Source organism: Colossoma macropomum, unplaced genomic scaffold, assembly GCF_904425465.1.
Source record: "Colossoma macropomum unplaced genomic scaffold, Colossoma_macropomum, whole genome shotgun sequence".
Taxonomy (NCBI): domain Eukaryota; kingdom Metazoa; phylum Chordata; class Actinopteri; order Characiformes; family Serrasalmidae; genus Colossoma; species Colossoma macropomum.
In genome coordinates, this window is record NW_023494794.1 from 29356303 (window position 1) to 29370483 (window position 14181).

General features: G+C 39.3%; 1 protein-coding gene across 1 annotated transcript; it reads left to right on the forward strand.

Annotated features, from left to right (window-relative positions):
* Positions 1 to 711: 711 nt before the first annotated feature.
* LOC118815137 (probable serine/threonine-protein kinase ireA) lies at positions 712 to 6728 on the forward strand. Its single transcript, XM_036581072.1, has 8 exons — positions 712 to 736; positions 3396 to 3747; positions 3829 to 3914; positions 4001 to 4188; positions 4585 to 4705; positions 5204 to 5325; positions 5503 to 5627; positions 6111 to 6728. Exons 2-8 carry the CDS (start codon positions 3405 to 3407, stop codon positions 6170 to 6172), a joined length of 1047 nt encoding a protein of 348 aa, XP_036436965.1. The 5' UTR covers positions 712 to 736; positions 3396 to 3404; the 3' UTR covers positions 6173 to 6728.
* Positions 6729 to 14181: the final 7453 nt, after the last annotated feature.

Consider the following 14181-nt stretch of genomic DNA (forward strand, 5'->3'; position numbering starts at 1 on the left):
TTGGCTGTTTTACGCACCAAACTTCAGAAGGCACCAAGAAGGCTACACAGACCTAAGCTCTCTCAAACGGCGTTTTGATGAGGAAACTTCTTTAAAAAGACTTTTAAATATTTGTTTTGAAAAAATTTTTTGATTTTAAATGATTCTCCTACAGAGGCTACAGAACAGTCTCCTCTGGCAGGTATTACTGTAACCTGTCCAGACCTGCCCGCCACTATACGAGCCGTCGGCGAGGAAACACACACCGACGCCAAGAGGTAAGGACACCTGCTTCGACATATTAATGTTACACCTTCATCAACATGGAATTGTTGTTGCTACTTTTTTCTTGTATGATATTATGATGGTGTCATGATGACAGAAAAAGCTCCACACATGGTTTTCAACCACATGTTCATCAGCTGTACTAAACAAATTGTAGAACTATTAAAGCAGAAATCCAAATCATATAAATGTATGTATTGTATTTTCTTTCTTTAATTTAAATTGGAGAATTTAGCTTTTAGCCAATGCTAGCATTGGCAGCAGGGTGATGAGTTAGCATAAATAGCCTTATTTGTGAAGTTTCTTTGGGTATGATGCATGGGGAAAGCTCATTAATATTCATTGAGCTTCACACAGAACACTGTCTGATTGGCTCCACACACGTCATCTGATTCTATTACTGTAACCTGTTCAGACCTGCCTGCCACTATACGAGCCGTCGGCGAGGAAACACACACACCGGCGCCAAGAGGTAAGGACACCTGCTTTGACATATTAATGTTACGCCTTCGTCAAAACGGAATTGTTGTTGCTACTTTTTTCTCGTATTGCGCTCTTTGTCTCTGAGTTGGCAGTGAATAGAAAGGAATTTACACCATTTCGGAATTTACGTTATTGTGCTTGTTTGTGTCACACTGGATCATCATATTCAATTCTGTAAACTTTGCATACAGTATTTGCTCTGCAAAGAAACTTTGATTTTAGTTCTCATTTGGATTTATCTTTCTAGTCTGTCCAGAAATTCGGCTTCGTCACCGTAACTCACACTCAGCGCTGTTACTCTTAGCGGCAGGAGGAAAATCTGAGTTAATACAATCAGGTGGATTAGCCTTTAGATCTGTGATGATACTGTTATTACTGTTTCTGTATTTAAATGTACATGAACAGAGTAAAAGAGGAAAAAGGGGGAAATAATGAAGAGCAGTTAACATTTACATACAGTGTTAGCATTAGCAGCAGGGTGGGGAGTTAGCATGGCAGCACAGAACAGGCCCCACACATGGTTTTCAACCACATGTTCATCATGTGTTAGCATTTAGCTTTTGGCTAATTCTGTTACAGAAGCTCTCCATCGTCCAGTCTCATTAGAAAGTAGCTAAATGGTGACTAACCACGGTAATAACAGAGTAGTGAGAAGCTCAGTTGCGTCTATCAGCTGCATTAGACTAATAAACATATTCCAAACCAGTGTGTGTTCAGTAGGAGCCAAATACGGTGTTAGCATTAGCAGCAGGGTGGGGAGTTAGCATGGCAGCACAGAACAGGCCCCACACATGGTTTTCAACCACATGTTCATCAGCTGTACTAAACGAATTGTAAATAAATCCTTTATTAATTATGGTAATTTAGATCAAGAGATCACATTTCAGAACTATTAAAGCAGAAATCCAAAACATATAAACATTATGTATTGTGTTTCCTTTCTTTAAATTTGAGAATTTAGCCTTTAGCTAATGTTAGCATTGGCAGCAGGGTGGTGAGTCAGCATGACGGCACAGAAAAGGCCCCACACTTCAGCAACCTCATTAAAGTAGCCGACAGACTCTTGTAGTAAAATATGAGCAACAGATTTCAAGTTTAATAAACAGCATCATTATAAAAAAAGAAGGAAACTGTAAACATCGGACCTGTTTAGCTCAGCTAATGCTCCCTCAGTCAAGTTGAGTTGTGAGAGCAGATCTCAGCAGGTTTCGTGTTTGGCTGCTGATAATAATGCTGTTTTCTTTAGTTAATATTAGATGAATACAGATGACCGTTTGGACGTGGTCTGTTCCTCGGGTGTGCTGGTTAAGTTCTCCTCTGTCCTTCTCTGCTAAACTGGACCCTTTGCAGTTTCCTGCTGGAGCTGCTGTTTTTTTTGTTTTGTTTTGTTTTGTTTTTTTTACCATGCTTTGTTCTTTTTGGTTTATGAACTAAAATGCTTATTTTTACTCTATAACATTATTAAAAATTAAAGTAGCAAATTAAAAGTATTTAATTAAAAATTAACTGAAGTAAAAGTGAAAGTACTACAATTTAATTCTACTCAAAATAGCACAGTTACAGGGAAAACTGTACTCAATTACAGTAACAAGAGTAAATGTAATTCATTATTTACACCTCTGTTTAAACATCACCTCTGATGACTTTATGCAAACAAGCCTGCAGTCTGCAGATCATTACCAAAAAATGCCAATGCAACTTTTTACTTTAATTTTGGCTGACATTTTAGATTTGTCTTTGGAAGTGGGTGTGCTCTTCTCTGTCAGAGTGTCAGGTCTCATTTTTACAGTTTCCCCAGACATTGCTTCTGAATATCTCAAGTATCAAATCAAAGTACATTCAAAGTAACGGCAGCTCATTGCAAATAAACCTGAAAGCTTGATCTAGCTAATAGCATTTAACTGAATGGTTACTAAGCAGCAACTGGAGGAGAAGATGAAGCAGATGCTCAGGACAGATATGGAGAGCATCAGGGTTGATATTGGCTGCAATACAATGAACATTTTGAAATTCATTTCACTTCATAACTTAATTTTTGTGCACCGTGCCACTAGTATCGTTGAGAGTCGAAAGGCTGTTTAGATCTTCTCATAATTGCTTATGAGGGCCCCTAGCTGCTCAGGTGTCCATAAAACCCATTGGATGGTCCAGTCAGGGCCTGAATTTGCAGTACAAAACGACTTCCACTCACAGAACTTGTGTTGTATTGTTTTCTTTTTAGTGACAAAAAATTAGCAACTAATTCACCACTCTTATGTTCTTGTTGCACTATGGCGTCTAATTGGCTCCTATTTAGAAGACATTGATTATGTTTCCTGCTTTTTATATTTGTGACACAGGAGATTGTGCAAGTAATGTGGTGTGGAGTGAAGCGACGATGTGCAATTTTACCCTTTGGTGTTCTCTCTCACTCTGCTAACACGTGCTAATATCCTCCTAACTTTGCTTACAGTCATCTCACCAATGCAACTGTGTCCAATGTCTGATATGCAAGTATCATATTTCAAATAACTATTATAGAACACAGAATCATAAATAAAAACTCAGAGGAGGCCAGTTATGCACATCCCACCAAAAGCCTGTACTGTAATGATGTTTAAATGACCTATTTATGCTTCTTCTGATTTATTCTCCTTTTTTTTCCACAGTGCAAATACATGATGAGTTCAATAGGCGGAGGTTATCCAGTTCAAGAGACGAACAGCTCAGGCTCCCAGCCATGGACTCAACCAAACAGGGAGCATCGTCAGTCAGAGAGTCCCTCTATCACGGTCTCAAGACCAGTGTATCTGCTACTTCATTATCTGCATATTATTAAGAGCTTTACTAGTGACCCCAACACAGAACATGGATGGAGAACACTAGAAGATTACATCATGAATGGTCATCCAGGAAAGGAGGATTTGATTCTACTTGTGATGGACATTCTTTTTATTTTAAATGTCTTTCACTCTCTCAACGCCGTTCACGGTGATATCAAAAAGCAGCATGTTGTAGTGGGTAAGACATGACAAGACATAAATTCAGGTATGCATAAAATTATATGACAACTGATGTATTGACAATTCTCTGTTTAAACAGATAACGATGGACGTGCCAAACTGATCAATTTTGAAAAGGCTGAACGAGTGAAGGCTGGTGATGGCAAGATCCAAGAAGAAATACAGGTAAGTAATCAGACTCAGAGTATCTGTTTAGTCTTCTAAAAGCTCTGAACATTTATCTCTGATGAAGTCTTTCTCCTCCATTTCAGAAAACTGGTGAACTGGCATATTATATCCTCTCTGGTGGAGAGTCTTACCCTCAGTCTGACGGTGATGGCAGCTGGACTAACAAGGACATCATACTGGACCTCACTGAGTGGATGACCCACCCAGACCCAACAAAAAGGAGAAGTCTGGAGGATGTTCTCTACCACCCCATCTTCTGGACCGACAGCAGGTGAGAGAGACTCAGACTGAATTTGTGAAAAGCTGATTAAACAGCACAGGCTAACGTACACAAAGTCACTTTTCTGCTGTGTTTGGTGGAAAAATACATAAAAAACCTGAAGTTTGGTTAGAGACAGTAACACTGGGTGTTTTCTCTTAAACTAATGTGCAGTACTATTAAAGCTTTTTTTATTTCCTGTGTTATTTTGGCTTTAATATTGGCACACATGAATAGACAAAAGAATACATGTGCATCACAGCTGTACTGCACAGAACTATGGGACATGACATTTACAAAGGCATAAAGATTTTAATGTCCGTGGCTTTTAGGCTGTCAGCTGAGTGAAAGACACACTGTACATGCTTTTCATTTACAGTTTTTCTCTCGTGAACTTATATTTCACAGAAAGACGAGGTACCTGCAGGCTGTGGGGAACTTTTCAGAGGTCAAACAACACCATAAAGATGCCAAACATGACCTCAACAAAAAATCCAAGGGCAAGTCTTTTGTGAACTGGCGACAAGAGGTGGGTTTAACTGTTAACACGTTAAGTTTGATGTTAAATTGTTTTGCGTTCCAAGTATTTCTTTTTTGCTTATTTAAGGAGATTATTTTACAAACCCAGTTCCAAAGTTAATAAAAACAGAAAGCAGTGAAATATGATACCACTGCAGTTCCAGCTGGGTGAAGTGGCCTATTTGGTACCTGTTTATTGATAACAGTCAGTCAGAAACCACATAATCAAGTCTGAGATGATTTAAGCATGCAGTCAGCACCATGCTAACTGGGGGATAAGCATCCATTACTTGTCATTAGCCTCATAGCTCCAGTGTTAAAACTAAAGAAGTGAATTTCAGACACCAAACCCATCTTGGCTGATTATCTACATTTGTGTAAATTAAAATTTTCATAAAACTGTCTTTGCAAATATGTGATTTCATATTTTTGCTTAACTGCAGGTTCATTACACTGAGTGACAATTGACCATCTAATTCATTTATTAATAGTTTTTGTTTTGATTCAGGTGGAAAAAGATTTTGCTGAGCTTTTGAAGAAGATGGATGATTATTGGGAGAGAAATGGAAAACCTTACCCAAATGATCCATGTGGGCTTCTGCACTTCATACGCAATGTGTTTCAACACAAGTGAGTTCTTTTTTAGTTTTATTCAAAAGTTTTTTGTGGTTGTTTTTTAGGCAATTAGATGTCTGGTGCTGCATTTTTACCTGTAATTAAAACTGCTCTTAAATCCTTCCTTTCACTGAAATATTCTGGAATATTCAGTAAATCACAGATTCCTGTTTCTTTATTTTCCTTCTACAGAGCTGAAGAGGCTCCATCCATAAAGTTCACCTCACGGTTTCCTGACCTCTTTGAGACCGTCTACTTCTTTGCTGAGGAGAAGGGATGGAACTTCAGAAATTCTCTACAGTACATCTTCAGAGAATGTGAGAGTATTTGACATTACTATGTTACGACCTCTATATTTTACTGTCATTCACTCTGTTAAACACACGATTTTAGTCTATTTTTAAGAGTTAGATTTAGATTTGTTAGAGATTTGAGAGATAGCTTTGTTATTTTTATAGACAGCATGATAATTGATTATTAATAAATCAGTGTGCATTTTCACATCACATCTATGCTGGGACAAAACATCATATCTCCAAATTGGTTTACAGGGGAAAGAAAAAAGTTAATGTACAAAAATATTTCAAGTAGTTTGTAGAGCATTTCTATTGGTCCATTCATCCATTTTACAGCTGACATTTTCAAATTATGTAAAAAAAAGGTATAAAATACCAGATTTTGTACTAACAGGGATGATGTGTATTATATAATGTAATTACACATTAATAGAACTACATATAAATGTAATTATCGCTGCTGTCGGAACAAAACCTTATATCTCCATTTTTGCCTTTTTTCAGTTTTTGACATAATCTTTAAGAATGCTGCCACAACCCAACCAGAGGTGCTGGCTGAGCACTGAGACCCCCACCCTAACCCTACATGTGGATCAGGAGATGCAGCAGCACTCACAGCACTCAGGATGAACCCCTGCAAAGCTGCTGTCCCTGACAGATTTCCTAGGTATTAGCTCAAGGAGCCCAGCTTAATGTCTTCTCAGACATCTTTAACTTCTCCTTGATGCAGATTGCTGTCCCAACATGCTTCAAATCAGCCACCATCATGCCAGTGCCTAAAGGTTTTCCCACTGCCTTAATCACTACTGCTCTGCTACGCCTATAAGCAAACCGCTCCACTGAAGATGTGAGGGAGATGAAGTTGTGGTGAACTCTGTGAATGTCAGCAATAAACTGCACAGTTTGGAGTTACTGGGAGCTTTTTGCTCCCATCCCCCTATTTGAGTGTGTGTTAGACTGGCTTTACAAGGTGAAACTTCAGTGCAACCAATGTAAAATGCATCAAACGTTCCATGAAACTTGACAGTTATACAAAGCAATTCAGAAACAGCTGCAGGCTGCACTTGCGTTACTTGCATCTGATCACAAAATGAAAAAGCACCAGTCTAAATTTGCACAAAACTTTACAGTGTAAAGCCAAAGCTGGAGAAGCTTGTTTTTAAGACAGAAAATGAAGAGATATAAGCTGAAAACCAAATAGTCACTTTCATTCATTTCTGAAATCATTTCGTTGCTAAACAATTTTTTTTTTATCTTTTCCGTTTTCTACTTTTTATATATTTACTTTCATTTGACATTTTAAACAAGCGAGTGGAAACTTGAAAACTGGACGTAGCTTGTTGAATGTGACATAATCGTTACGATTAACATGTTATGAACCCCCCAGTATTGAATGTAGCTGCAATGTCCTGAAGGAAAGTGTAATTCCTCACTCAACACATGACTGAGGTGAGAAGAAATGAAGATAAAGTTTATGTTGAGTTTGAGAAGTACATTTTTATGAAGGAATGTGTTAAAGCTGCCAAGATGGCAGTGATTGGGATTGTGAAAACTATTTGCACATTAGAGAAATGAGAGTGTATATTGTTGTACTGGCAGTTTTTCAAGAAAATAAAAGTATTTCTTAATCTTATTTACAACACAGGAAATGTTCTGTGTTCTTTGTGTCTCGTTATGTGTTGATGATTATAAATATGTTTAGAAGCTTGCAGATTTCATACTGGGCACTGAATATTATACAGATTACTATTATGTAGTTATCTCAATGTGATTACCCTTAAATAAAAGATAGATATATATATATATATATATATATATATATATATATATATGTATATATATATATATATATAAATCTCAAGTATGTCAAGTGTATTGAAATGGAGAACAACAGGAAATTGGGTTCATAACTTTTTACATACAAAAAGCATACAGTAGATGGCACTGAAGCTCTCTCCCTGCACTGGGAAGGATGTGAAACCGGTTTGTATGGATTCAGTGCAAACATGAATCATAACTGACGCTTAATACTGACCTTTGGTGTAGACATAGATAACTTAGCCATTCTCCCCCAGAGCACAGCAGTCTCAGATCATTGCTTAATCTCATATGAAATTCACTTCAGTAGTAATGTGCGTCATCACCATGTTCTCATGTTAAGCGGACAATAACTTCCTCCACAGCTGGTAGCTTTATCAGAAACATTCAATTACCAGCCTCTGTCAGCTGTCCATCCAATCCTACCGAGTTCGACGTTATGACCAAGCTCTTAGAGGATACTTTTTGATCTACTCTAGATTGTGTGGCCCCATTAAAAAGTAAATTAGTAAGGCAGAAAAAGCTGCCCCTTGGTATAATGACCACACTCAGGCTTTCAAACAGACCGCCAGACAACTAGAGCGAAAATGGTGCCTAACTAAGCTAGAAGTGTTCCAGTCCGTCTGGATGGAGAGCCTTATAGACTATAGAAGAGCACTGACTGCAGCACGCTCAGCCTCTCTCTCCTCTCTCACAGAAAACAATAAGAATAATCCTAGATTACTTTTCAGCTCAATCTCTAAACTAACAGAGAACAAAACAGTTAGTGAACCCCAGATACCATCAGCCTATAGCAGCAACGATTTTATGAACTTCTTTAGTGATAAAATTGAAAAAATTAGACAGAAAATTCAGAACGCACAGTTAAACTCTACAAACCTGCTTCCCCACAATGCCAGCCTCAGTCTTGAGAATATTATGATCCCTGCAGAGAGGCTGGAATCGTTTACCTTTGCTAGATCTGATTCCTACAGGTTCACTCAAGGAAATTTTGCCAGAAATAACCAAGCCTATTCTGTCAATAACAAACTCCTCTCTTATCCTTGGATACATCCCAAAATCTCTTAAACTAGCAGTAATTAGACTCTGATTAAGAAAGCTAACCTCGATCCATGCGACTATCAAATTATAGACCCATCTCGAATCTCCCCTTTATATCTAAGATCTTGGAAAAAGTTGTAGCAAAACAATTAAGCTCCTATTTTCATAGGAATCAAATACACGAAAAATTTCAATCTGGTTTTAGGCCTCATCATAGTACAGAGACAGCACTAGTAAAAACTGTAAATGATCTTTTATTATTCTCTGACCAAGGAAATGTGTCCTTGTTAGTCCTCCTCGATCTTAGTGCGGCATTTGACACAATAGACCACACTATCTTACTAGACAGACTAGAATACCTTGTAGGGGTAACAGGAATAGCTCTTTCCTGGCTCAGGTCCTACCTCACTGATCGCTATCAGTTTGTTAATTTAAACGGTGAATCATCTGCCCTCGCAAAAGTAAAGTATGGTGTGCCACAAGGCTCTGTTTTAGGACCTGTATTATTCACATTATATATGCTACCACTGGGCACCATTATCAGTAAACACGGCATAAATTTCCACTGCTATGCTGATGACACTCAGTTATATTTAGCAAGCGACCCAGATGATAGAATTAAACTTAGCCAGATTGAGGACTGTATAAAAGACATAAAAGACTGGATGTCGAGTAACTTTCTCCTTCTAAACTCAGATAAAACAGAGGTTCTACTTCTTGGTCCAAAAGCAGCCAGAAACAAACTGTCTACTTTAACACTTAAACTTAACAATTTCTCAGCTGCATCAGGTTCACTTGTAAAAAGCCTTGGTGTCATTATAGACCCTGATCTGTCCTTCGACGCACACATAACTAATATTACTAGAACAGCCTTCCTGCATCTCCGCAATATTGCTAAATTGAGAAATGCTTTATCTGTACAGGAGGCAGAAAAGTTAGTTCATGCATTTGTTACTTCAAGGCTAGATTACTGTAATGCCCTGCTGGCTGGATGTCCCAGCAAAAGCCTTAACAAGCTTCAGCTGGTCCAGAACGCTGCAGCCAGTGTTCTCACAACAACCAGAAAGTTTGACCGTATCAGCCCAGTTTTATCAACCTTACACTGGTTACCAGTTAAATTTCGGACTGATTATAAAATTCTCTTACTGACCTATAAAGCACTAAACGGACTCGCCCCTCAGTACCTGAGTGAACTTCTCTCCCACTATGAACCATCACGCCTACTTAGATCACAAGGTGCTGCTCACTATTAGTACCTAGAATTAATAAAGTTACATCAGGAGGGAGAACCTTCTCAGACAAAGCCCCCCAGCTTTGGAACAGTCTTCCTGTTAATGTTCTGGACTCAGACACAGCCTCAGTGTTTAAGTCTAGGCTAAAAACTTACTTGTATAGTCGAGCCTTTGGTGATTAGTTTTCCCTGTCAGTTCTAGACCTGCCAGAGTCTCAGCTGCTCTGCTAACACTGTAATCTGTGATTCCAGAACTGACTCTCTGTGTTTTTCCTTTCTTTCTTTCCTTTGCCGAGTTGAACAGCTGCCCATCCTGTGCGTCTGATGCTGCTGCCTCTTCTGCCTTGATCGGGTGCCACTGCTCGCCAGCACTCTGGACCGGCTTGACCACCATTGAGCCTCTTGCTGTACAACACAAACCTCACCCTGACAGCCTGACCCCACTGCTGCTGATGCTGCTGCTGCATGAACTAAACTAATCAAAATTAATCATTTGAACTAATCAATCATTTAAACTAATCAAATGAATCAGTCACCTATTACAGAACTGACTCTCTGTGTGTTTTCCTTTCTTTCTTTTCTTTGCCGAGTTGAACAGCTGCCCATCCTGTGCGTCTGATGCTGTTGCCTCTTCTGCCTCGATCGGGTGCCACTGCTTGTCGTGCAAACCTCACCCTCACAACCTGCTGCATGAACTAATCAATTTAATCATTTACTCCACCTGTTTTCCCTGTTTTTGTACTTTAATACTTTATACTAAAAATGTTTACTATCCGGTGTGGTCCAGAGGAGGATGGGTTCCCTCAAGGTTTCTTCCTGTTTCTCCACCACTGGCGACGCTCATGGGGGTTTGGACTCGGATTTCTTTCTGTAATGCTGATTTCCTTGTAAAGCTGCTTTGTGACAACACCTATAGAAATAAACTTTGCTTGCTTGATTTTTCTTAATGATTTCAGACTTTTGGTGACACTTCAGTTTTTTATGTTACAGTCTTAGGCTGGTCACACTGCTTAGACGGTCACTCACACACACTCTCACACACACTCTCTCACACACACCAGATTATCTAAGCTGCTTATCCTTCTGGGTTACAGGGGGTGCTCGAGCCTATCCCAGCAGTCATTGGGCGGAAGGCAGGAGACACTTTGGAAGTGAAGTGGTAAACTTTTTGCTTTCCTCCCTGTAAACAAGACTTCAGAACTTAGTTAAAGTCTAGAAGGTTTAAATACACTTAAAAATAGTTGCACATGACAAACGGGTGGGAAAACATGATCAGAACTTGGGTAAGTGCAACCTCTTGTGGAGAGGAGTGGAATTATACATCATGCTGTCGGAACAAAACCTTGTATCTCCATTTTTGACATTTTTCAGTTTTTTACATAATTTGAAAATGCCTGTCATCCTTTACATTGTGTGTAAATTTCATGATGAATGGCCCAAAATTACTCTGAAAAAAGTCTGGTTCCATTGACTTACATTAAAAGTAAAGCTTTTTTTCCTTCTCATGTGAAGTTAATATTTTGATGATACAAGGTTTTGTTTCAACAACATCAAACTTCATCAGTGGTCACAGGACGCTGCCCACAGGGCGCTGTTGGCTGGATATTTTTGGTTGGTGAACTATTCTCAGTCCAGCAGCGACACTGAGGTGTTTAAAAACTCAGACCAGCACAACACACACTAACACACCACCACCACGTCAGTGTTACTGCAGTGCTGAGAATGATCCACCACCCAAATAGTACCTGCTCTGTGAGGGTCCATGGGGGTCCTGACCACTGAAGAACAGGGTAAAAGGGGGCTAACAAAGTATCAGAGAAACAGATGGACTACAGTCTGTAACTGTAGAACTACAAAGTGCACCTATAGAGTAAGTGGAGCTGATAAAATGGACAGTGAGTGTAGAAACAAGGAGTCATAATGTTATGCCTGATCGGTGTATAATTTTACTTGTGATATACTTCTTTTAAGTCTACTTTTATAAACTAAATAGTGGACCAATTTAGTCCCAAGAAGGACTGAAATAGTACACTTACAAGTAAACTACTAGTACACTGATGTTAGTATATGTTCTCCATAAAGAGTTATGCTGTGGTTATGAACTTTAAGTATACTTTTTTGTAAGGGCATCTGCAAAATATCCTACCAAACACGGGGGCAGCCGATGGTTCAGGAGATTTAACCGGGTATTTCCATCATCGCATAACTGGGTGAAAGGTGACCATTTGGGAACCTTTAAGGCCCATGTGTCAAACACAAGGCCTGCAAGCCAGATCAGGCCTGCAACACAATCCTATCAGCCCTGCAAAATTATTTTAATTTTCTATTAATATTAGCCCATTTCACACTGTCCTGCACTACAATCCCCAGCATGCACTGCAAAGTAGCATACGCTCTGAACCCCCCTCCCCCATCAGCAATCTATGGGACTGTGGTTACTCCGCAATTCTACCACAACTATCACATCACCAAACACACTAGCAGCGTTTCAGCTGCAGTTCAACCAACATAAACACTATAAATACTCAGCAGCTCAGAAACTGAACACAAGAGTTAATGAACTTCGTGATAAAAAGATGGCAGGTGTCTAAATCAAGCAAGTAGGCGTAAAAAAGCTACCTCCTGGGGATAATTTTAAAAAATATTTCATGTTTTTATGTAATATTTCAAATCTATTTCAAGTGCCTATATTTTGCTGTTGACATTTTGCCAGATTTTGAATAATCAGTCGCCAGTTCAGGTTCTAGTAAAATGATATTTAAAATTAAATAAAAACTAATCCTTAAGATAAGTACGTAGAAGGTTTAAAATGTTTCGTTCTTCAAGACTGAAGGAGTCAGTAAAGTAGCGAAGAAGCAGGTGTTCTAAGGAGTAGGGTTGTGGAATTAATCATGAAACAACAATACTAATAATAACAATAAACAACAATACTATTATTATTATTATTATTATTATTATTATTATAAACTCTATGCTTTGCTTTCTTAGAGTAAGTGTTGCTTTTCCTGCTCATGGCTGCATTTTAAGTCCCCATTAGAGTAACATAACAGAAATGGGTCATTTTTAAGTTTTTGAATACTCAGTTTTGTTCTGCTAGATAGTTCAGCTTTATTTAATACTTGCATGAGGCTAAAAAGACAAAATCCTTCTGTCATATTAAATATTTTAGGACTGAATTACTTTCACTTTTTTGCTGTGTTGTTTTCAGTTACTGGATTTCTGTGCAGCATTCTGTGCATCTCAGATCCCTCAGAAAAGAGAATCTCTGAACGAAGCTGAGCGTAAACAAGGTCGAGCGGCTGGTGCTGGGGGGACGGAAAGCTGAAACTGAACCTGTGCTGTGGTGTTTGGAGCTGTACCATCCTAGCTAAGCTAATGCTAGCAATGCTGATGTTCAAATAATACCCGTTTAGAGGATAAAGACGACGAGAGCACCCCGATGAGAGACTGGAGTTGGAGTGACAGACAGAATCAGAAGTGTTTTGTGGTGGATGGTGTGTGTGTAGCTATTAGCCTGTTAGCAGTTAGCCACTCGTTTGTGTAGTTTTCTTCAGTATTTCCTGGTTCTGATTTAGTGGCACGACAGAAGGAAAAAGAAACCGTAACCGGTCTTACGAGTCCGGAACAGCATGGAAAGGCACAGTATGGCCCTGAGAACCATTTGGCTTCACAGTGGAAAAGAGCCTTCTGAGTGAGTTTGGAGCTGTTTTTAGGACCCTCAGAAACAGGGGGCCCACAGGAGTTTAGGAAAGCACAGCTCGCCTGCCTGCAGCCTGTGGGACTTGAGATCTGAGTCTTCGATGTGGAACTAAGGACTGATGTGCTGTGACTGAGGTTACACTTGTTCTATATCTGGAGGAGCAAAGCAGCAAGAGACGCTGTTTCATTCTCCTCCTGCTTCTCCACTGTGTTATGACCTCCAGGCAGAAGTCAGTTTGAGCAGAACACAAACACAGCCCAGCGGCCATTTATGCGGTTGATAATCATGTGCCTGTTCATGTCTTATGTTTTGATAAATTCTGGTTCTGCAGTGAACCCAGCCTACAAGGATGAGAGGCTGAAGATCTTTGAGAGACTGACAGGCATCAAGAAGAGAGAGCTGGGAGAGTCTCATAAGGGGTTTGGTGTGCAACAGACCCCAGCATGTCCATCTTTTGGAGACATTTATATATATTATATATTTAATATATTTTTTGTTTATTGTAGGACTTGTTTAAGCTGTGGTGTGACTACACTTGACAAAACCAAAAGAGTGTTTAGAGATGAGGATGTGTGATGAGAAACCAGTGAGGTCGCACTGCTCAGAGCTGTGAAGATGCCAATGATATCAGCTGTGCTTAGTGCAGCGCTGTAGATCAGCACAATGGAAAAGATACAGTTTATGTGAAGCTGCAGGTCTCAGAGACTTCACACTCTGAGACTAGCACAATATTGCACATGCACCATCCAGGAAGCAGTGACAGGAGGTCATTTTACCCAAACAGG

Coding starts and splice junctions, on each gene's coding strand:
- LOC118815137 (XM_036581072.1), top strand. CDS start 3,405: ATGATGAGTTCAATAGGCGGAGGTTATCCAGTTCAAGAGACGAACAGC. Junction 3,915..4,000: donor AGATCCAAGAAGAAATACAG/GTAAGTAATCAG, acceptor CCTCCATTTCAG/AAAACTGGTGAACTGGCATA. Junction 5,628..6,110: donor ACAGTACATCTTCAGAGAAT/GTGAGAGTATTT, acceptor GCCTTTTTTCAG/TTTTTGACATAATCTTTAAG.